General features: G+C 39.9%; 2 protein-coding genes across 4 annotated transcripts; one reads left to right on the top strand and one right to left on the bottom strand.

The window, feature by feature from the left end:
• Positions 1-1,133: 1,133 nt before the first annotated feature.
• On the bottom strand, positions 1,134-2,211 carry LOC143892025 (uncharacterized). The gene is made up of 2 exons (XM_077396501.1): positions 1,256-2,211; positions 1,134-1,170 (listed from the first exon to the last, which is right to left on the bottom strand). The coding sequence occupies exons 1-2, from the start codon at positions 2,209-2,211 to the stop codon at positions 1,134-1,136; spliced, it is 993 nt and encodes a 330-aa protein (XP_077252616.1).
• A 12,591-nt stretch (positions 2,212-14,802) lies between these two features.
• LOC143847584 (uncharacterized) lies at positions 14,803-22,125 on the top strand. Of its 3 annotated transcripts, XM_077356512.1 has the most exons (3): positions 14,803-14,994; positions 15,080-15,140; positions 19,561-22,125. In XM_077356512.1, the coding sequence occupies exon 3, from the start codon at positions 19,845-19,847 to the stop codon at positions 21,792-21,794; it is 1,950 nt and encodes a 649-aa protein (XP_077212627.1). In that variant the 5' UTR covers positions 14,803-14,994; positions 15,080-15,140; positions 19,561-19,844; the 3' UTR covers positions 21,795-22,125. The 3 variants fall into 3 exon arrangements, with proteins under 3 accessions (XP_077212627.1, XP_077212625.1, XP_077212626.1); XM_077356510.1 differs by lacking the exon at positions 15,080-15,140; XM_077356511.1 differs by lacking the exon at positions 15,080-15,140 and having other exon boundaries at positions 19,558-22,125.
• Positions 22,126-23,857: the final 1,732 nt, after the last annotated feature.

Genomic DNA, 23,857 nt, shown 5'->3' with positions numbered 1-23,857 from the left:
TCGGATTACCCGGAGTTATAGATCCAACATGATAGTGAAAGCCTCCCATCTCATTCCTGAAGCTAAGATGCTTCACAACTTCATGTTCAGCAACTTCACCCCTCGCGGGGGCATGACCGATGCTCTAAGGCCCTTAGAGGCCTACCTCATCTATTGTATTCTTGAGCGTCGCAAGGTTTGCCTACCCTATATCATCTTCCGTTTTATGTTCCAAACACTTAAGCGGTCCAGAGCCTCCTTGCCATATGGCATGCTCCTTACGTGTATCTTCCGCAACTTTGGCATTGCTCTAGATAGTGAGGCGACCATCATTCCTACCGCTCCATTTGATGATAAGTCTTTCCGGCGCATGGCTCTAAACAAAGAAGTAGTTGAAGTTGCAGCTGGAGAAGAAGACGAAGAAGGAGAAGAAGAAGGAGAGGAAGAAGAAGAAGAAGAAGATGAAGAAGAAGAGGCGGATCAGGATACTGAGGCACCTGTGGCACCACGGGCATCTCAGGATTTCACCGCTATGCAGGAGGCCCTTCAGCTATCCATGGCTTCTCAGTTTGAGAAGCTCACTACTCACGTTGACAGGGAGATGACCAGTCGCTTCGAAACGCTCACTACTCACGTTGACACGGAGATGGCCAGTCGCTTCCAGGCGCTCAGTACTCACGTTGACACGGAGATGGGTAGTCGCTTTCAGACTCTTACTACACACATTGATGAACAGTGGACCACCTATTACCAGTACCTCTCCGGTGGTCAGTGGGGTCAGCAGCCTGCCAGTTCCTCATATCCTCCACCACCACCTCCAGAGCAGTAGATGGCTTCAGTTCTCCGATGATGATAGATACTTTTTTGCTCAGACGCTTTATATATACTGACATATGATGTATTAAGCTTATCTTCTTGGATGATAATTTGGATAATGTAGTTCGTATGCTGGCCAAGCACCTGATAGGTAGATTCTGTGATCAGTCGCTTTCAGGTTTTGACAATTGTAAGTGTTCCTTTGCTTCGTTAAAAAAAAAAATTCTCATTAATTATAGCACCCCATTACAGAAAACATACATGTAATCCAAAAAAACATACAATTATTCCAAAAAATGTTTATGAATTCCAAAAAATGCCGGGCCTACAATTCATACTTACAGAAAAAACGGAGGCAGGCAGGATAGACCAGGCCTGCAATAAAATTTGCACGAATCGATTAACGCCAGCACGGGTTGTATTGAGGACTAGTAAAAAAAACATGTTAGATTGATCATACCTGTTCTCCATTGGTGCGGAAGGCCCGATTGGAGCCTCGTTTTGCTGACGATTTACGATGGGAGGATTCTTGCACGATCTCTTATTATGTCCAAGTTGCCCGCAGGTACCGCACTTATGATGCACTCCTCTTTCCAGTCCTCTCTCCACTCTGACTTTTTTTGGTCGCCCTGGCTGTCGTCTTACTTTTGGCGGCAATACCAACGGCAAAGTATGGGAAGGATCTGGCCATTGCGATCGATCTAACGTGGGATAAACTACTCCATCATAAGTCTTCCGATATGCATCGGCCAGATACCAATCCTGGCAGTAACAGTATGGATCTTGGTGGTTTAGTCCCATGGCTGCTATCGCATGCCCGCACGGAATTCCCATCGTTTGGAACATACGACACGTACATGTTTGCTTAGCTAAGTCCACCTGGTCAACGTGATACCTGGACGTTACTTGAAATTCGGTCCAACTACACTGCCACGGCGTATAGGCACCTGCTTCTTTACGTGCTTCCGCCAACCAGGATTCCGCTTTTGGTGTCAAACGAGTCGTCCATTTGCTACATGTCTTCTGACGGAACTGAAAGAAGTCGCAAACTTTCCATCTTGTGTGTTCGACAAGTGCTGCAATTGGCAACTCCCTTGCTCCCTTTAAAACGGCATTGAAGCACTCAGCTGCGTTAGTTGTCAACACATTATATCTGCATCCCTCAAAATACGCGCTCGCCCAATTTTCTTTAGGAATGTCCGATATCCATTGGTGTGCTCTTTTACTCTGACTTTTAATACTCTCCATCGCATCCTTAAAAGCACCCTCCCTTAGGGAATATGCAGCTGTCATAAAGAGTTTCCGGAGCTTTTCATTTTTAAAGGTTGAATGGAAGTTGGCACTGAGGTGATGGATGCAATAGCTATGGTGTGACCTGGGCAAAGCTTCAGTTACGGCTCTAGGCAACCCCTTCATCCGGTCCGACCCAATCGTGATGACATCTCGACCCTCTGAAATGAAATTATGACGGAACAAATGCAGAAACCATACCCAGCTTTCATACGTCTCAGCCTCGACTACTGCAAATGCTAGCGGGAATAACCCACCGTTGCCGTCTATCCCAGTTGCCGCTAGTAGAGTCCCCCCTGTACTTCCCCCGCAAATGGGTCCCGTCAATTAGGGCGAGGGGCCTAACTGTTCGGTTGAATGCAAGTATGCTAGGGCCAAATGACCAAAATAAACGGGCGAAAGTATCATCCCCTCTTGGCCGTAACTCTCGGGATCGGCACAACCGTATTATTGTGCCATGATTCCTTCTTACCAACTCCTCAGTATACGCAGGCAGGATGCGGTAAGACGCCTCGGCATTTCCGCACTTAATTTCGTGTATAAGCTCCTTGCCATGTGGGCTTTTCGATAGGACAATGTTATACCCCACTGGACCTTGATGTACTCTCTTATCAAAGTAGCCTTGACGTCTTCTGGCCGGGGGAATAAGGCTACTGTGGGACCCGATCCCGCGAGAGGGGCGTGGGGCGCGCCGCCACGCTCTCTTCTCTTGGTCTCTCGTACCCACGCGATTGGCGTGTGCCTTTTATTATTAATTTTAATTCGTCTTTTATGTGAACTTGGGATCACTAAGGCAATCCGAATTCCACACAAAAGAGACTGACAGAGTCGCCACCTAGATGTGGGATCTAGGACCCATAATTAACCAGAAATCTAGACTCGCTACCTGGTTACAAGAATGGAAGGTATGGGGATTTATCCACCACATGCACCATTCCTGCCCGATAATCGGTCTTCAATTCCAAAAGTTAACTCTTTTAAATTCATTTTTAATGGCTCATTCAACTCTCTGTTAATGTGCTATCTATGTGACATGCATCCTATGATCTAATTTCAATGTGAATCCTAAATGTGTATCTTGATTTCTTAATTGGTTTGGATTCAATCTAAGTGAAAGTTCTCCTAAAATTCTAATTTCATGGAAAATCCTAAGTGATTTGATTGTTTCAACAGTTTTAAAAGTGATTAGCCCGAGTCCTCAGATGGTCTGGTATTCATCCAAAGAAGCCTACGTATCCCCGCCTCCACGAGAATCAAGGCAACGTAGTTCTTCGCGCCTATTCTAAGTTATGATGCCTAAGACACCTAGCCCTCTATCCTAAACTCGATCTAAAAGACCGGACCAATTATTAAAGTTTATTGTACGATTATTTAAATTCCAGTGAATTGTGAATTTTAGGACACCCTATATGCCCTAACTAAATGCAGATTAGCCCTACGCTGATGCAGGTGGTTCTTACAACCTATGTGTGACTAGGCTGTATTTCCTAAGGAAAACCAAGGGTGGACTAGCGTATCCTACTCTAGTCATCACTCGGCGATGTGGATCGCCAACTGACCGGACGGAGGCGCTCCTATAACTCTAGGACAGACCTCTAACTCTAAAACAAGCACACAGCAAACAATCAATCAAACAACCTATCAAAAGAAAAACCCTAACTCTAAAATTCTCTATCGAGGAGAAACTCCTAACTCTAGAGGAAGGTCTTTTGAAAACAATATTTTAAAGGTTTTTGAAGAAGGTTTAAAACGTTTATTTACAAAAAAAGTTTGGCTGGACTTGGGATGTAAATCCCAAGCTGCACTACGTACCTCGGAAGAGGATCAAGCCAACGTAGTTCGAAAACGAACTCTCAAACTACGCTTCTAAAAGAAACACTCACACTTCAGATTTTTTAAGGTTTTTTTATATTTTCAAATGTTTTTGATATTTTTAAAGTTTTCAAATATTTTTGAGTTTTAAATTTCTAATGTTTTTTGGATTTTAAAGCTTTTCCAATGCTCAGGACCTTTAGATGAATTCACTCTTACAGAGAACAAACAAGCATAACCATAAACTAGGGCAAAGCCCTAAAGCAAAAAGGGGAAACCCCAAACAAGCAACTAACGCCTCAAAGAGACGAACCACAACAAGAAAGATAGCGTCCCAAGAAGAGAGAAAACGATCCAAGATCCCAAGCAAGCAAAGCTTTAATAAGACTGAGTTAGCCTCTAATCAAAGCGAAGTAATCAACAACTCTAAAGGAGAAACTCCGAACTAACAACACTAAAGAGGGGAACAAATGAGTCAGAGACTCTCTAATACTACAACTTAGAGGAGGAATGAGTCAAAGACTCCCAAAAAACGCCAACAGAAGAACCAATGAGTCAAAGACTCCCTAGTAATACCACAAAAGAACGAATGAGTCAAAGACTCTCTAATAATACCTACTAAGAAAACGAAGTGAATCAAAGACTCTCTAAAAGAAAAGGAAACACGAGTCAGAGACTCCACTAACACCCACTAAATGATAGATGAGTCAAAGACTCTATAAAAGAAATGGAAACATGAGTCAAAGACTCCACTAACACCAACTAAAGATAAATGAGTCAAAGACTCTCTAAGAGAAAAGGAAACACGAATTTGAACATTTGGCAGAGGTAAAACACCCAGCCGGGCCGGACAGCTACCTAGCCCTAGGGTGCAACAAATGTGCAACCCAATACCCATAAGGGTAGGGGTATGAAGCCAAGCCGAGTATGGTGTTCTCCCAAAACCAAACGGCGCACAAAGAGGACTAACGAGAGAATGAGACCGGGCGGGTCTCCCAAACAAACACAAAGATGAAGGTGCTTTAGAGATTTTAAGATGATTTTCACTTAATTTTTATTTTTTTAATGGATTTTACCCATTTTTAACCATATGAGTGATTTTACAAGTGAAGCTGTTGCAAACGAACTCGAAATGAGTTGAAACTTCTCCACCAACAAGATATGATGAGATGTAATTTACTGGAAGATTTTTACAGATTTTTACATTAAACTCATATTTAATATGGATTTAAAAATTAATTAACCAGATTGCAAAAATAACACATAAACTACTAGAAATAGATATCTAAATTCTATGAAATTTCTACAGTAGTAAGAGATAAGTGAAAATAGCATGCTGTGAGATTTCCATGAATTTAGAAAACTATTTACTATCAGTTTCGGATTTTTCAAATTTCAAACCAGATTATGAATTAACACTACAGCTCATATGAAACAAGATCCAAATCACTTGAAAATTTTACAGAAGCAAGAAGTATAGAATTTAAGACTACTGTAAAACTTTGGAGAATTTTATCTGTGATTTGACGTCAGTAACAATTCTCCCAAAATCTGATAATTTTCAAAGAATGCGTAAAATAATATACCAAACAAAATCCAAAAATTCTCACAAATTCATGGTAGAATGTATCATTATCATATTATTTTCTCACGAAATTTCATTATTTTTGGAATCTGTTTAGTATATCGTTTAGTTTTCTTTGTTAAAAATCATGCAAAAATCCGAAAATATACCAAATAATTCTAAAAAAATTCCGAGAACGGTGTACCTACCTGTGATCGAAATCCTCGCCGAATCCGAGAGCCGAAAAACTCAAAAATTCCGCCTCCGTGCGATCGCTTCCGCTTTCTTTCTCTTTTTGCTTCTTTTTTGTTTCTTTTTCTTCTTTTCTTGTTTCTTTTCTTCTTTTTTTCTTTTCAACCCCTCATAGCAACTTTGTTAGAACACATGATAGAAGAGAAATGAGTTCTCCCTTCCTCTTACTCACCCTCATTGAACCATTTATAGCAAAGGAATGGGAGGGTGGTGGCCACCATTGTGGACTTATTCCATGGTAGGTGGCCACCATTGTGGACATATTCCATGGTAGGTGGCCACCATTGTGGACATTGAATTTTGACATGTGTGTGACCCCATGCATGTTTTTTAAAGTTCTTTTGAGTAGGTAAAAGATAACCCAAATGGGTCCCATATGTGACCAAATTCCCAATTGTGCATAAAATCATATGCCCCACTCCAAAGTATGATCGGAACCGTTCATTTGATGGGCGACAATGTGATTTAATTTGTGCTCCGCTAATCAATCCTATGGGCTGATCCAAGCCATCCAATAGATCAAAATGTGAATATGTTACCCCATTTTTAAATCACTCCTATTTGATGATCCGAACCGTCCATTTGATGGGCGACAATTGATGATCTTGACCGTTCAAATAGTGGGCTGCGATGTGATTTAATTTGTGCTCCACTAATCAATCCTATGGGCTGATCCAAACCATCCAATAGATCAAAATGTGAATATGTTACCCCATTTTTAAATCACTCCCATTTGATGATCCGAACCGTCCATTTGATGGGCGACAATTGATGATCTTGACCGTTCAAATGGTGGGTCGCAATGTAAATTGGTTGTGCTCCCTTAAATCATTCCTCTATGACGATCCAGACCATCCAATTGATGGGTCCCCTACCTAAGTAGGTTGTGTCCTCCTAAATCATTTCAATGGGCTGATCCGAGTAACTCAACCTGATGATCGAAACAAAATTGGTTGTTAAAACGACTTCTCTGAGATCTTGACCGTTCTCTTGATGATCATCTTTAGGTGTTGGATCGAAGTAGGTTCAAAACTCATTTTTCACTAAAACAATGTGCGGGCCACCCTGTTTGATTCAAATCTAAACAAATGCTCAAGACGGGCCCATCAATCGGATCCAAATTCTCTCTTGTTCGGATTCTTGGGAATAATCTCTCTCAACACTTAACGGAAAAGTGCGAAACATGGCGGAAATGATTGAACGGGATTTCGCCCAAGCATAGCGAACTTGGGTCCGGTCAAAATGGGGTGTCTACAGCTACACAATTTTCAGCAGCCCATTTTGCAGTGGCCATGGGATGATCGTTCCCTTTCACTGTGCCTGAGCATGTGTGTTGGGGGATAAATGTTTTTACCTTAACATAATCTGTGTAAGTGGTCCCTGTGATACGCCACGGGCAACTACGCTCCTTGCATCTAACGCCATACTTTGTGGGATTTTTCTCCTGTGGGACAAACACAAAATGATGCTGGATTGCATAGTCTTTGACTTTCTTTTCAAAGACTTTAAGATTTGGGAACATTGCCCCAACCGTGAACTCCTCAAGTCGCACAATCTCATTTACTTCATCAGCCCCTACAACCATTTCATCTGCTTCCATCGGCTGCCTTTCATACATATTTCCCAAAGCATTGCCTAGATAATTAGTAGGTTCATCTTGCTCATCACCCATGTCCTCACTGTCACTGAAGTCCTCTTCATCATCACCAAAGTCATCATCATCGTTATTACTGCCATCGTTCGGTCTAATCAATTCATTAGCATGAACATCACCTCCAAAATTCCTAGACAACTCCTCCTCGTATTGGCTTGGGTGGGTTGTCTCAAACTCGGTCTCAGTGGTGTCGGTCTCATTAAAATTGGGATCATCAAAATCCTGATTCAAGTCCACTTCGTAGCTGCACATCGGGTAGCAATTAGAGATAAAATATTCGATTCATAAATGAAAGGAAGGAATATGAATAGCACTCAACAATTGATCTCTACTATAATTTACCGATGTATGTTATGACTACTGCTATGTCTTCTTTTTTTTCCTTCTCGAGCAACGACAGATGGACTCGGTAATGCAGGGACAAAATTAATTTTCGGCCTCGAAGCGTCTGCAAATGAGGTAGGGATCGTTGCGACACCAACATTCCGGTAAGAAATATGATCTTCATAAACTTCACTTAAGTTGGCGTGACATCTGCGCAAAGGTGAGTAACAATAAAGGGAAGGCAATTTCACAAATGGATTGTAAACAATCAACTATTTTACCTATCACTCGTATATCTATCACCACATCTTCCTTCATCAAGAGGATCTCCACACCGATACAGCAGACCGACATCCGTAGGGTGAGGAGAATTGTTTCCTCCAAAATTGTACTCTTTAGTTACATACAAGCTCAGAAAATTAATAACCGTACTATCAAAAAGCATCATCACCAGATCAAGGTCGTTATCATCTCGAATATCGTATAAGATGATCTGATATGGGTCTAAAATATATCGACACTTGATGGATAAAGAAACATTACTTCGATTAGTCCCAATTTTCCTGTGAATTAGAGTGTCAAATTCTCTAAATTTTATTTTCTGACCCACAATTAATGGCAACTTCTTCCCTCCTACGTATTCAAATGATACCGCATCCTTTACAAAGCCGTCGACGTGTAAGATAAAAGAAGCTCTTCGTTCTACTGTTCTCCTGTTTACACAAAATTAAACCATTGTCAAAATAACAAATTCAAAAAAAAACCATTCCAATTAACAAGTAAAGCACCCATTTTTGAATTATGCACAACTTCAACCATTGCTAAGTCTCCATAAAACAACATAAACCACTACTAAGACCTACTAAGTCATGACAAGGAAATATGAACCACTACTTACCCCATATAAAGCACTTAGAAATACTATAAACCACTGTTAAGCCAATATAAACCACTGTTAAGCCAATATAAACCACTTATAAACACTTTAAACCAATGGTTATCCTAAATAAACAACTTATAAACACTCTAAAACCACTGGTCTATATAAACTACTTATAAACACTCTAAACCACTGATAGGGTTATATAAAGCAGTTGTAAAAACTCTAAACCACCGATAAACCTATATAAACCACTTATAAACAGTATAAACTACTTCTTACCCTGTATAAACCATGTATAAACACTCTAAACCACTGATAAGCCTACATAAACCACTTATAAACAGTATAAACCACTGATAGGCTTATATAAACCACTGATAGGCTTATATAAACCACTGTTTACTTTATATAAAGCAGTTGTAAAAACTCTAAACCACTGATAAACCTATAAAAACCACTTTTAAACAGTATAAACTACTTCTTACCCTGTATAAACCATGTATAAACACTCTAAACCACTGATAAGCCTACATAAACCACTTATAAACAGTCTAAACCACTGATAGACTTATATAAACCACTGTTTACCTTATATAAAGCAGTTGTAAAAACTCTAAACCACTGATAAACCTATATAAACCACTTATAAACACTATAAACTACTTCTTACCTTGTATAAACCATATATAAACATTCTAAACCACTGATAAGCCTACATAAACCACTTATAAACAGTCTAAACCACTGATAAGCTTATATAAACCACTGTTTACCCTATATAAAGCAGTTGTAAAAACTCTAAACCACTGATAAACCTATATAAACCACTTATAAACAGTATAAACTACTTCTTACCCTGTATAAACCATGTATAAACACTCTAAACCACTGATAAGCCTACATAAACCACTTATAAACAGTCTAAACCACTGATAGGCTTATATAAACTACTGATAGGCTTATATAAACCACTGTTTACCTTATATAAAGCAGTTGTAAAAACTCTAAACCACTGATAAACCTATATAAACCACTTATAAACACTATAAACTACTTCTTACCCTATATAAACCATCTATAAACACTCTAAACCACTGATAAGCCTATATAAACCACTTATAAACAGTCTAAACCACTGATAGGCCTATATAAACCACTGTTTACCTTATATAAACCAGTTGTAAAAACTTAAACCACTGATAAACCTATATAAACCACTTATAAACAGTATAAAATACTTCTTACCCTGTATAAACCATGTATAAGTACTTTAAACCACTGATAAGCCTACATAAACCACTTATAAACAGTCTAAACCACTGATAGGCTTATATAAACCACTGTTTACCCTATATAAACCAGTTGTAAACACTCTAAACTACTGATAAGCCTATATAAACCACTTATAAACACTATAAACTACTTCTTACCCTGTATAAATCATTTATAAACATTTTAAACCATTGTTAATCCTTATAAACCAATTATAAACACTCTAAACAACTGGTAACCCTTAATAAACCACTACTTACGATTATAAACCACTACGGAGGAATCTTACCCAAAGAACCTATATAAACCACTTATAAACACCCACTTGAGTACTGGTTTATGGTAGTGAAATACTGGTTTAACTTAAGAAATTAGTGGATTACAGTAAAATAACAACGATTATAAAGTGTTTAAAGTAATTTAAATAAGATTAAATAGTGATTGAAGGCTTTCTGCAATTGAAGACAGTAGTTTAACATGAAAAACTTTCATTCAAGTTTATAAACATGCCTTATAATGGAAAGAGAAGGGAGAGGGGTACCTTTCCATTCAATGGAAGCTTTCTGCAATGGAATGGTGGTTTCTAGTGAACATTTTTAAGATTTCCAAATCTAATAACGTTTTTTTTCCAATATTTGTTGAAAATGGAAGCGTTGTGCAATGCAATGAAGGGTTAGGAAGGCTTTCACATCTAAAATGAGGTTTTTAGCATTAGAATGGAGCTTTTGGCATCTAACAATGGAGGTTTTTGGGTTTCAAAAATGGAGGTTTTTGGGTTTTTCATACGTACGTTTTTTTGGTAGGTGGGAGGAAGAAGAAGAAGAGGGAAAAAGGTGGGTTTTGGGATTTGTTTTCTCCTAAATGTAATCATTTCAAATAGGTGATTTGATAGGGGGAGAGAGAGAGAGAGAGAGTCAAGGGCATTTTAGTCATATGCACTCTTGATTGGTGATTTAGAAAACAGCCCTCTTGAAATGTCATAGTCAGAAGAAACCCCTTCTATTTGGTCATTTTCCCTTAATTTAACTAAGCTACTGATATCAGCACTACCATGTTTTGATAATTATACAAACCCTACCTTGTCTTTTCTTATTTAACCAACAGTCAAAGTTTTTTTTCCTCCAATTTTTTATAATTGCACAAAAAGATTAATAAGCTTTGATAGGCATTACCGTGTTTTGAGAGTTGCACTACGATGTTTTAAATAGGCACTACCATGTTTTGATAATTGCACAAAGCTTAATTGTACGACCATGTTTTGTAAGTTAATTGCCTTCTGAAAGCTTTTGGGGAACTGAAATAAGCTTTGATAGCTGGTTAAGTAATAAAAGACAAGGTGGCTTTGTGCAATTATGAAAACACAGTAGTGTGAATATCAGTAGTCTTTAAATATATGGAAAGTGAAATAGTATCCGTGCTCTTGTTTTGATAATGGCACTGGCCACTTTATTAATTAAACACTCCTTTCATTGGCTGTTGACAGGTTTTCAAAGAATTAAAATGGCATTTAACAGTTAAGAAAGAGACGGATAAAATAAAGAGAGGAGTGCAATTATCAAAACGCAGGAGTGCAGATGTCACCGCAACCATCATTGAACATACAGAATTTTTACAAGAGAAAAGTTTCTCTAGTCGGCCGACTAGAGAACCTTCTCTAGTCCGCCGACCCAAAACACAGTGGGCCTACAATGTTTGGATGATCCAAAGCATTCATTTGATAGGCCCTGACATAGATAGGGTGTGCCCAAAAAATCAGTTCCATAGGATCATCTTAACCCTTAGATTTGTGGAGCTAAAAATTGGACAAATTAGTGAAGTTTTATACCCATCCATTTTAACCTCCACAAATCGTAGGGTTGGGATGATCCTATGGAGCTGAGTTTTTGGGCACACCCTATCCATGTCAGGGCCTATTAAATGAATGTTTCGGATCACACAAAAATTGTGGGCCCGCACTGATTTTTTGGCGGACAGACTAGAAAACTTCTCTATTCGGCCGACTAGGAAAATCATTTATTAGCGTTAATATTTCCTTTTTTGAAGAGGAATGCTAGATTAACAGGCACCCTTGCAAAAAAGGTGAGTAAAGGGCACCCCCATTGGTCCAATTGCCGTCTTAAATGCACTTTGACCAATGGGGGCGCCCTCTACTCCCCTTTTTGCAAGGGCACTTCTGAATGTCTAGCATCCCGATGACAAAAAAAAAAAGCTAAAAAATTTTTGGAAGGCATTTCGTGGATGGTCTATTGCATGTGACAGCAGCCACCTCGTGAATGAAGACAAAATCTGCTGAAAAGTGATCCTGTGTGGCTGCTCTCACATGGAATATGCCATCCCCGAAATGCCTTATGTGATGGACGCTGGCAAATTCCTAAAAAAGGATGCATTTGTACTCATAATGCTGCTATGGAGACCGACAGTGGAACCAAAAGTATAACCTAACAATCCCCCCATGCCACATGGAATGGGCGGGGTAGTTTTGCCATTTTAGGAAGAAAAAATTCAAAAATCAAGGGATTTATTGCTATGCGTTAAGAGGCTATTTGTTCAATTCTACTCTAGGTCCCCAACTGGGTTTCCATATCGTTATTCTCTAAGGAAAATGATATGGAGCCAGAGTACGACCTAGCAAGAGATCTGTAGTTAGAGTATGCCATGTGTTCAAAGAAAATTTAGGGTGTATTCGGCAACCATTTATTTGCCTCATTCTCCACTTTTTTAGGCGTGGAGAATGAAAAACCCAAAAGTAACCAAAAAAATCTTGTTCAACAATCCAGCCCACTAAGCCCGTTTCTAAACTTCTGCCTTCTTTTTAGGCTAAAAGCTAAGATTTTTTGTAGCAACTAATAGTCCCTTCCAAGATTCTCATCCCTCCGTTTCTCGCCTGGTTAATTAGGCGAGAATGAGAAGCCTTGCGGAACACACCCTAATGATCTCACTAAAATTAAGGGCCGGCTCAAGTCACTTGTAATGTTGTGGCATGAATCAATTTGTTGGGTGCCCTTTTAGGTCCTATTCCTGCTTTCCCTAGCATTACTCTTTTTCTAAATGCTCATTTTTTTTGCTACAGTCTCCGCGACAAATTGGAATATAAATAATACTATAATTATTTTTCAAAAAACTAAGGTTAGACTAAAATTTAAATGTGATTTTGTGTCTAATAGCCAGTTTTGGACTCACGATCAGTTCTCAAAATCCAAAATAAACAGAGCCTAAATTTTGGGGCTAATTATGATTCTCGGTGACTAATTGAAATTTATTTTACAAAGGGTTTATGGATAAAAACATTCTTTTTTAGGTTTTCTTCTTTATCAACGACATTTTTTCAAACAGTGGAAGAAGGATAATTCTGCAAAACTAATGTCAGAAATTTTACAACAGTCAAGGGTGAAGTGATTTTTCAAAAACAATCACTTATTGTTTAACATATTTTTACAAAACCACTTACATCTTTCAAAGTAATGAAATACTACTTATTGTTCTTTAATATCTATTAAAAGACCACCGGCCTCCAAGAAGCTGAAGGAAGATTGGCTCCGAGTTGAAGGGAAAGTTGCTATGGGCTAGTGATAAGCTCATTTGTCTAATTGGTAGTTTTGACAAAAAGATCAAGGAAGATGATTTTTTTCACCCCCCAGCAATATTCATTCGCCCCCCTTTTAACGTGAACAGAGGGCAACTTTAACGCTATTTGTCGTCAAATCACGTTAAAAGGGGGGCGAATGCATAGGTGGGTGAAAAAATCATCACCCAAAGATCAATTACCCCTTACTTTATAATAAGATAAAAATATTCCCTGTTTAAACTTAAATTTGGTTATTTTATAATACTTTTCCTTTTTACACACTCCTAAGCTTTTCATTTAAAATGTTACTTTAGCTGTACTTCTTTTAATTTAAGAAGCAAAACAAACCCTTCTCCTTCTTCTATCTGTATGCAAATAGAACTCTCTCTCCAGAACATAATCCTTCATCTCCTCCCTTCATGGTAGGATGCCCTCTCCAAGACATGAGAGTAGGGGTTACGCTTATCACTTCATGTCAACAATATTATAAAGAGGATTAGTCTCTAGCACAATGGTCAAGGCTTTGTTCTTCAGCCTGGTTTTTAAATTTAATTTATTTTTTCCATACCATTTACAGGGCAATTGGAATTGGAATTGGAATTGGAATCGAAATAAGATGAGTCTACATCGTGGTTGTGCGATTATGGGGATTTTATTTTAACAAGGCGCTAATTTACAAATTAGTCTCCAATTAATCATCCGAAACGAAGAAATGTTCATGACTAAACAGTTTTATTTCTTGAAATATATTTCCAATAAAAGTCCTTAAATGGGTTTATGATAGATGCACATATATATTTTTATTTTATGGAGCGAGGAAAAGTACGATCGCGCTAAAGTATAAGTGGGACCCACCTATTCCATGTCTCACATCCTTCTCTTCCACTACAAGTGGGGCGGCCCGCGGAAGAAAGTGGGCATGTTTTCGGTGGGGTCCAAAGGCATTGTATCGGTGGGGAATGGGGATCCAAATTAATATGTTAGCTAAATGAAGCGGGCCCAGAGCATGTGGGACCCATCGCAGGCGCACCATGTGAGGTAACGAGCCGCTGCATACGTGGAATATGACGCACCTCTTACCATACCCCGTTCTGCTATCGTGCGCACTTCCGTCTTACTTGGGCTTTCCTTTCGCGAGATTTTATATGGCGTAAGCCCGTATGGTACAGTATTATTCAAACGGTACTGTACGGCCTCACAATAGGATAATCCAAACCGTCCATTTGACCCAAAAAATCATGTCTATAGGATAATCGTAGCTCTCCAATCTATAGAGGAATTCCATTCTCTGGAAACCTATATAGATCAGGGCTAGGATCATGTTATGGACATGATTTTTTTACGTTGTGGCCCAACAAATGGACGGTTTAGATCATCCCGTACAGTGTCTTTTGAAAATACGGCACTATACCGGCTTACACCATATAAAATCTCGCCACTACTCACTTTCATTCCATCCTTTCACTCTCTCTTTCTCTCGCGGGCGCGCGTTCTCGGTTTTTCCGCGTACGAAACCCTAGCTGGCGCTTTCTTCTCATATCTTGATTTTCCCCTCATTTTCGCTACAAAATCAAAGCTTTGAGGTAATTATCCTCATCTTTCTCGAAAATTTCCTCTCTTTTTTCTCTTGAATCTGAATTTTGATGATTTTTCTTCTTGAAACTGTAGAAATCGCGTGTTTTATACCAACGTTATGTGGAATATCTGATTTCGGATCCAATCTATTGAGGTTTAAGCTCTTTGTTGTCTAAATTTGTTTGATTCATCAAAAACTCTAATAGTATGTTGCTTGCTTTTCTTTTTTTCTGCTTGAATCTCTCTATTTGAGTGTAGAAATCGTGTGTTTCGGATCGAATCGATTTAGGTTTAAGCTCTTTAGTGTTATAATCTGTTTGACTTGTCAAAAAACTCTAATATTTTGTTTCTTGATTTTCTCTCGTTTTGTCTCTGCAATTTTTTTAATTATTCGGATATTGCTGTGTGAATTTTGTTTTTTTCGACGGTTTTTAATGACTTCATGACGAAAAATCTGTGATTTAGATTTGCTTTAGCAGCTATTGCTTTGAAACCTGATTTGAGATTTAGTTTTCTTTAAAATTTGTTCTAGCCTTCTAGGTTTAGGTTTCCAGTATCTGTAAATTCATGAATTCAAGGACACAAACGTCTTTGGTGTTCTAGTTTAGAGGATCTGAAAGTAAGTAATAGGATTCCATTAGATCGAAGGTTATATATTATTTTTCTTCTTTTCCTGGTTATATTTTTCGTGCTTTCTGTTTTTGGCCCGTGTTTATTGAAAAATATAGTCTTTATTGCAAATTAGTTGATTTTTGGCTATGTCCTTTGGGATTTCCATTTTTTGTCCATGTCTAAATGCAATGAACCTGAGCTCTTTATTTGTTATTCACGTATGTGGTTAAGAGGATTCAGCTAATCTGGTTTTTTCTCATGTCTTTATCCCGTCAATGAATATATTTCAAGTAATTCATTTTTTTCCTATTTTTCACTTGTTTTTCCCGGCAGCTATAAATCTCCTTAGTATTTTTCACTTTCCCAGGATCTCTTGGCATGAACAACATAGGTGTTGCACAGCATCCTAGCATTGAAGTTTTTATGTTGTTTCAATTGGCTGTTTATACTTTCATCTTTTCCTGATTAATTATTTGTTGCTTGTCCCACACCCAAAAATAATTTCTGGTTTGCTAGCTCCTCTAATGTTTGTCAACATCATTTTTAGTGCCATTATTCTGGGGTACGAATTGGTGGTTTACTCTGCTTTTGTGATGGGTTTTAGCCATCTTGCGTTCGAAAGCCTTGTGTTCTATGATTATGTGGCACTGCATATTACTATGGTATTTGTGTTGGGAGTCATCTTTTCTTTTTCTCCGTGTGAATGTTCTGACTAGGTGGATGTCTGTTGTAGTTCTTCATAATCTTGCTTGGATTAAGTGATATCTGCAGCTTTGGACAATAGTTGCATGATTCTTCTGCTTGGGGTGTCACAATTCCTAGAGACTAAAAATCATAAAATAGTTTTTTTCTGCTCGTTTATTCCACTTCCGGTTAAGGGTGTCAATTTTGGCTCGGGCTCGGAAGCTCGCTCGAGCTCGGCTCGAATCCTTAACGAGCCGAGCCCGAGTTACGCCAGGCTCGGCTCGGCTCGTTAAGGCTCGTTAAGAATTTAATATATTTAAATATATATATTATATATTAATATATACATTAAAAGGGTTGTCCATGGAGTGAAAAGGGGGGGCAAAATATGTCACTTCATTTTTGGAACCCCATTTGTTAGTAGGACCACCCCCCATAGTGTAAAAAAAGTAGTCAAATTACACTAGTAGGGCTGTCCAGGGAAGATGAGGGGTGTGAACATAATATAACTCGAGCTCGGTAAGGCTCGCGAGCCTGACCGAGCCCGAGCCGAGCCGCGCCTGGCCAAGCTCGGCTCGGCTCAGCTCGTTTACACCCCTACTTCCGGTTATTAAGATTTGGACTGGTCTATGATTTACACATTTTCGGCTTAGAAATGTTATTCATTGTCCTGGCCTGATCTACTGTGACCTGACTGTTGAAGCTCTGAGGATGTGTTTTCTAATAGTCAACTGTATTCTCTTCTAACAGCCTGCCTGACTGTGAGGATATGACCATTGACGTGTACGAGTGTCTTGATCTGCCCTACCTTCTTTTGCTCCCCCTTTTACAGCTCTCTACCATATTTCCAGATTGATTCTTGCAAAGTTCTGAGACACATAGTGAAGACAAACTTTCTTTTTTGCTCCTTCAGTTTTTTTTCTGTCTCCTCGTTGTGGGCTTTTGGTTCTGTTTTCATGTTAAAGAGCATATCGTTGAACTCTTTAAAGTTTGTGTCATGTTTGTCCAGTATTTAAAAACTCCTTGACTCAACAAGGAACTCGCCCGAGTCGACTCCTTTTTGCCTTGGCCTCGTTCCGCATTGAACCACATCCGCATTCCGCGTTTTGCCCTACAAAGTCAATAAACTCCTTGACTCTCCCGAGTTATCACCGCGTCAACCTCATCAACCCCGTTCTTGGCTGCGTCCGCGTCGATATGACAAGGATTTTTCTTGGCCGCATTCTGCGTCACATCCGCATTTTTAAACACTGCGTTTGTTAATGATTCAATGGAAATATGTTTAGTTACAGACTGCCGGAGTAGCTGGTAGTTAGAAGAGTTATTTCTTCAGTAGGTGGTTGGTATGTGAGTACTTTCATAATCATGCTTAGAATTTGCTTTCTACTGATTATTCAGCTCCTATGATTTAACCGACACTTTAAATTTATTACCGACATATGTGTTATGTTGTGTCCGAAACGACACGTGTGTCAACATTCCTTTTGACCCTTTTAAATGTACTGTTGAAAGTTTCAGACTTAATGTGGGCACGTCAACACGTTTTTGTACTGTGCTAAGTATGACATTCTGTTTTATTATTGAATATTGTGTTTACCTCTTTTATTATTAACTCTTCTTTAACTAATATTTGATGGTATATCGCGTCCTCTAACCTAAAACCCCAAGCAAACTTTTATTCTAATATGTTATTTATTATATCCTATTGCTCTCCCTTTCTCTCCACATATGGGAGATGGAAGAGAACTAGAGTAAATTGATGAATGCATTGTTATTTTTATTATCTCATGTTTGTTTTTAGATTATAGTTGATTAAACCTAATAACTATTAGTTTTTTAAATGATTTTTTTAATGGTAGTTTGTTACGAGGTTTTAAATTTCAGTTTCAGGGGTAGTTTCGGTCCGAAACTGAAACCGAAATTTTCGGCCGAAATTTTGAAATTTCGGGCGAAATCCACGAAATCCAATAAAATAATATTTTATTCCATAGAAAATTTCAGTTACTTCGGCCAAAATTTCAGGAAAATATTATTTAATGGAAAAAAATCTACTTTTTGGGTGAAATCCCTAAAGTTTTGGCGGAAATTTCAAAATTTCGACCGAAATTTTATACCGTTTCATGTATACCCAATTTCGGTTTCATTCTCGACCGAAACCCGAAATTTTGGATTTCGGTCGAAATTTAAAACCTTGGTTTGTTAAATGAATATTGTTTTTATATTTTTGCAAATCATGATAGTAATTAGTAATTTAATATTTATGTATGTGTATGGGTGTGTCGCTATTTCTATATTTTCAGGGTTGCCATGTCAGAGACCTTGTATCCGTGTTGGAACCCTAACACACGAATTTGTATACACAAATCATAATTCTATATACTTCTATTTTAGTTGTGTCCCCGTTTCTAAATTTTGGGGTTTGATGTGTCTGACACTCCGTGGCCGTGTCGACACGTGACTCGTGTAGGTGTCCACAAATCATAGATTGATACTGTTTTATTTTAATATTCTTACACTATTCCCTAATCTAAATGGAAATTCTACTTTTTATTGAGATATTAGGTGTAAACGAGCCGAGCTTGGCCAGGCTCGGCTCGTTAAGCTCAAAAGCCAGGCTCGGCTCGGGCTCGGGCTCAAACCAGGCTCGGCTCGGCTCGGCTCAGTCAGGCTCGGCCAGGCTCGCGAGCCTTATCGAGATCGAATTATATTAATTTTACACCCCTCATTTTCCCTGGACAGCCCTATCTAGTGTTTTTTTACTACTCTTTTTATACTAGGGGGGTGGTCCAAGTAACAAATGGGGTTCCAAAAAAGAAGTGACATATTTTGCCTCCCCCTTTCACTCCCTAGACAACCTTTTTAGTGTATATATTAATATATAATATATATATTTAAATATATTAAATTCTTAACGAGCCTTAACGAGACGAGCCGAGCCGAGCCGGCCTAACTCGGGCTCGGCTCGTTAAGCTTAACGAGCCGGCTCGGCTCGGCTCGTTAAGGATTCGAGCCGAGCTCGAGCGAGCTTCCGAGCCCGAGCCAAAATTGACACCCTTAGAGATATAGGTCAGTTCTTGCTGATCAAGTGAGGATTTAGAATCCTACGCTTTATTTTAAGTATAATCATTTTTTTTAAAAAGAAGTAAACAATCTTCATCAATCTACATAAACTAGGAGTATCTTTGAACCCCAAACATGAACAATTTAGTCCTGATTGGCTGTTTTTTCTTTTAGCTTGTCAGTTCCATTATTTAATTGCGTTGTTTGCTCTATAGCAGGAATGTTCGACCACTTTGATTAAGGTGAATGCTAGAGGTTTTTGTTGATCTGGTTTATCTTCAACAACTGCTTTTGATTAAGGGAGGTTTTAAGTTCTTAGCAAATGGATCGTTGTGATACTTCGGGGTTTGTTAGCGGAGGTGGTATCCATTCCTTCAAGGTCTTCAAGGACTTTTGACCCTCATTTTGTTCATGTTTTCTTAATCCCGGAAGTTAAGGTGACTGGTTTTACATCAAGATTTGGTCTAGTTAAGGGGTTCCTTTTCTCAGCTGATATTCGATAATGGATAAAGGGTTTCAACACTTGGGTTTTGCTGCCGACAATTCGTCCTCAAATGCATTTGGGAATTTGAGCAAAGTTCTTCAAGTTGGAGCTGAATTTTTCACAGATACCACTTTACGACTCGATTTCCCTTGTGCTTCTGCCATGTTTCATTCCACATCGAAGGGCACCAAGAGGAAGTGGAGTGTTGTTGACAAACCCACTGGTCGGGAAGATGGCTCTTCCCTGGTTCTCGGTTTAGGACGTTCTCCAAGTTCCTCAGACAGCAAAGGAAGTTTCGCAACTGCTTGCACTGTCTCTTCAGTCAAAGAAACCGATGAGGAATCTTCCATGGATCTGGGTTTGAATTTCCATCTCCATCTTGGCAATGAAAAGGCACCCAGCCCAAAGAAGCCCACAATTAAAACGAGGCCTAAATTTGACCTCCAATTGAGTCTCTCAACAGGACCATCTGAATCAGAAATCACCAGTGTCACACCAAGCTCAACTCCATATCAGAATAACTGTGAGACCTCATTAGCGATTGGAAAAATGCCATTTACAGATGAAGGATCAACATCGTCTTGTTTGAAATTAGGGAATATTGTTCCACCTTTGCATATTGCAGAGACAGGCTTCACTCTCAGCCCTATTTCCAGCAAAGCCAATTCGATATCAGCTGTTCCAGACCTCTCGTCAACCATGATATCAAAGCCAAAAAGCTCAGTCACCTGTACTTCCGGGCTTACTCAGCAACAGCGTAACTCTAGTACAAAGATTTGTCAGTTCCAGGGATGTGGAAAGGGAGCCAGAGGTGCTTCTGGCCTGTGCATTGCACATGGTGGGGGGCGAAGGTGTCAGAAAGCAGGTTGCCATAAGGGAGCCGAAGGCCGAACTGTGTACTGCAAGGCTCATGGTGGTGGCCGACGATGCGAATTTCTCGGTTGCACAAAGAGTGCTGAAGGCCGCACAGATTACTGTATAGCCCATGGCGGTGGCCGGCGATGTAGCCACGAAGGTTGCACCAGAGCTGCAAGGGGTAAATCTGGTTTGTGCATAAGGCATGGTGGTGGTAAGAGGTGTCAGAAGGAAAACTGCACAAAAAGTGCAGAAGGTTTTTCTGGACTCTGTATCTCCCATGGTGGTGGACGGCGGTGCCAGTTCCTGGCATGCTTGAAGGGTGCCCAAGGAAGCACGATGTTCTGCAAAGCACATGGTGGAGGAAAGAGGTGCACAGTTTTAGGGTGCACAAAGGGCGCAGAAGGGAGCACACCCTTCTGCAAAGGGCATGGGGGAGGAAAGCGTTGCTCATTCCACGGAGGCAATGTGTGCCCCAAGAGTGTGCATGGGGGAACGCAATTTTGCGTTGCACATGGGGGTGGGAAGAGGTGTGCCATCGCAGAGTGCACTAAAAGTGCGAGGGGTCGAACAGATTTTTGTGTTCGTCATGGTGGGGGAAAGCGATGCAGATATGAGGGATGCGGGAAGAGTGCGCAAGGAAGTACTGACTTCTGCAAGGCACATGGTGGAGGCAAGCGGTGCTCGTGGGGCCAATCAGATCTTGGTGGCCAATCCTTCTGTGACCGGTTTGCTAGGGGAAAGATTGGGCTATGTGCTGCCCACAGTGCCTTGGTGGAGGATAAGCGAGTGCATGGTGGGGGCACACTTGGACCCAGTGGCCAGGGCCCAAAACTTAGCCAGACTGAGAAGTTGAAAGAGGTTGCCATTGAAGAAATGCACATCGATGTAGTGAAAACCAGGAATAATGGAGAGAATTTTATGGGTTGGAATGGTTGTGATCCGAAGACACACACACATCAAGTCCTGCCACGCAGTTCTGTCGCCCTTCCGGAAGGGAGGGTGCATGGAGGGAGTCTGATGGCAATGCTAGTGAGTGGTGCCGGCAATCAAGTAGAAAGTAGTTCATCTAAGCAGGCGAGGTCTTACGTGGTGCCTCACAACTGGGTTTGAAGCGAACCAGTAAGTAGATTTCCTCTTTCTCTGTCTTTGTTATGTGGTTTATTTGGTTCTAGCAGTCACTGTTTGGGTCCTGTGTCTTGGTGATTTTGTTGTTTGGAGATGAGAAAGGCAAGTTTTCTCATTCATTGATTATTATATGATTAGGAACTTAAAAGTAATTCGTTTGATGCCCTTGTGAAATAATGAGCAAACGGGTGAGGGGTTAAGGGGGTCGGGTTTTATTAGGTTTCTTATTGTGTAAATACTTGGTGCAAAGTCTTGTAAATAGACAGTTAGCCTCATGTGGAGTTTATGGTTATAAAAAAAGTGTTTGCTGCAACCATATCTGCCTTATAATGCTGCTTTTAAATATAAATCAGTTATCATCCATTTCACCTCTTTCTCTTTATGGAAAATGCTGTGCTAACTATTACTGATGATTTTTTTTTCCTTATGACTCACCATGAACTTCTTGTGTGCAGTAATAGTTGTACTATCGTACTCTTTTCATTGGGTAGGTCACATAACTCTCTCTTTTGGGTACTTATGAATGCATATTCTTTTCATGCTTTGTTGGCCATTCAGTCCCTCATAGCCTATGTTGAATCTGTATTGTCTAATTGTCTTGCTAAGTTTGGTTTTGATTCTGACGCTTGACAATGAGATGAGAATCTTGACCGAGCCTTGATACTTTACAATGTCGGTTTGAGTGGAAACTGGTTCAAGTCTCAGAATCCCGGGGATCAAGTATTCAAGTTGTAGGAGAACCTCCTCCCCACTTCTGCCTCGAATCTTTTTGATGAGATTTGATGGATTGCTTTTTTCTTTGATTACACTTCGGGGCCGTTTGGATACGCAGATTTTAGAATCTAGGTTTTTAGTTTGAAAACAGTGTAAAAGAGGCTTCATGATCAAGCAAGCTGCTGTCTGCTGTCGTGACAGCGTTTCTTGGATTTTAAGCGAGAGAAATTCAGGTTTTAAAAATCTCTCTAGCATCCTAAGATTTCTAAAACCTGGAAATATGGGAGGATCTGCTACTCTCTTGCTGATGGGAAGAAGGGCGAAGTAAAAAACGAGTAAAAAACAATGGCTGGTCCGCTTCTTCTCTCGTCTCTTAGCTACAATTTTGAAGAAATCCCAAATTCTAAAATCCACGTATCCAGACGGCCCCTTCGTATAGGCGTCCTAGCATACCAGCACTTGATGAACTTTGCACTGGCGGGAGCATAGCCTTGTTTCAACTGTCTGTTTGCAGACCAGACCATTCGAAAATGGGTTGTCTACTCGATGAGATGACAATGCCCACTTTAGGTGGGTTCACAGGATGATTTGGCTCAACCTTTGGTAGTCCGAGAATTACTCAACTGGGCCTCTGTTTGGAAATATAAAAGTCCCGGGGGGAGGGGTGGGCTGTAACTGAGAAACGGACGCCCTTTTTTCATATCAATATTTAAGGCTTTCTTTGTTGCTCATATTCAAGACATCGGACGCCCTTTTTTCATAAAGGAGATGAGGGGGGAGACCATGTAGATGATCCTCTGTAGATCAGAGAGTTAGCATCATCCTATGGAGATGTTTTACGGGGTACAGCCTATTTGCGGTGTGGCCCACCTAATGAATGTTTTGTATCATCCTACAAAGTGGGCCCTGCAGTAATTTTTAAAAATACTGGACTGCACGCGCACGCATGGTTAGAATATCCAATAGGAGTGAATTTTGATGCCTGGCCCGTCAATTAAAAGGCCTCATTCGACACTCATGACGCTACTCAGGGAAAAAAATAATGTTTATGGTATGATAACCCACATATTATTAAGTAGCTGACAGGGCTGGATTAAGTTGGCACTAAGAACGTGTACCCAGGCCTTCATCAGAACTGACCAATTTTACCATTAATTATAAATAAAAGGAAGGGAAATGTTATCAGCACTACTGTATTTTGATGAGGGCAATCCTCACTTTATTAGAAGTATGGCCCGCACCATAGGATGATCCAAACCGTCCATTAGATGGGCCACAACCTAAATAGGCTGTGCCCCCAAAATCATTTTCATAGATTGATCCTAACCCTCCGA

This window comes from Tasmannia lanceolata, unplaced genomic scaffold (genome assembly GCF_043159265.1).
Source record: "Tasmannia lanceolata isolate RefF3 unplaced genomic scaffold, GAP_Taslan_0.1 ptg000015l, whole genome shotgun sequence".
NCBI lineage: Eukaryota > Viridiplantae > Streptophyta > Magnoliopsida > Canellales > Winteraceae > Tasmannia > Tasmannia lanceolata.
The sequence above is the reverse complement of the archived record's forward strand: the minus strand, read 5'-3'. Positions and strand labels throughout refer to the sequence as shown.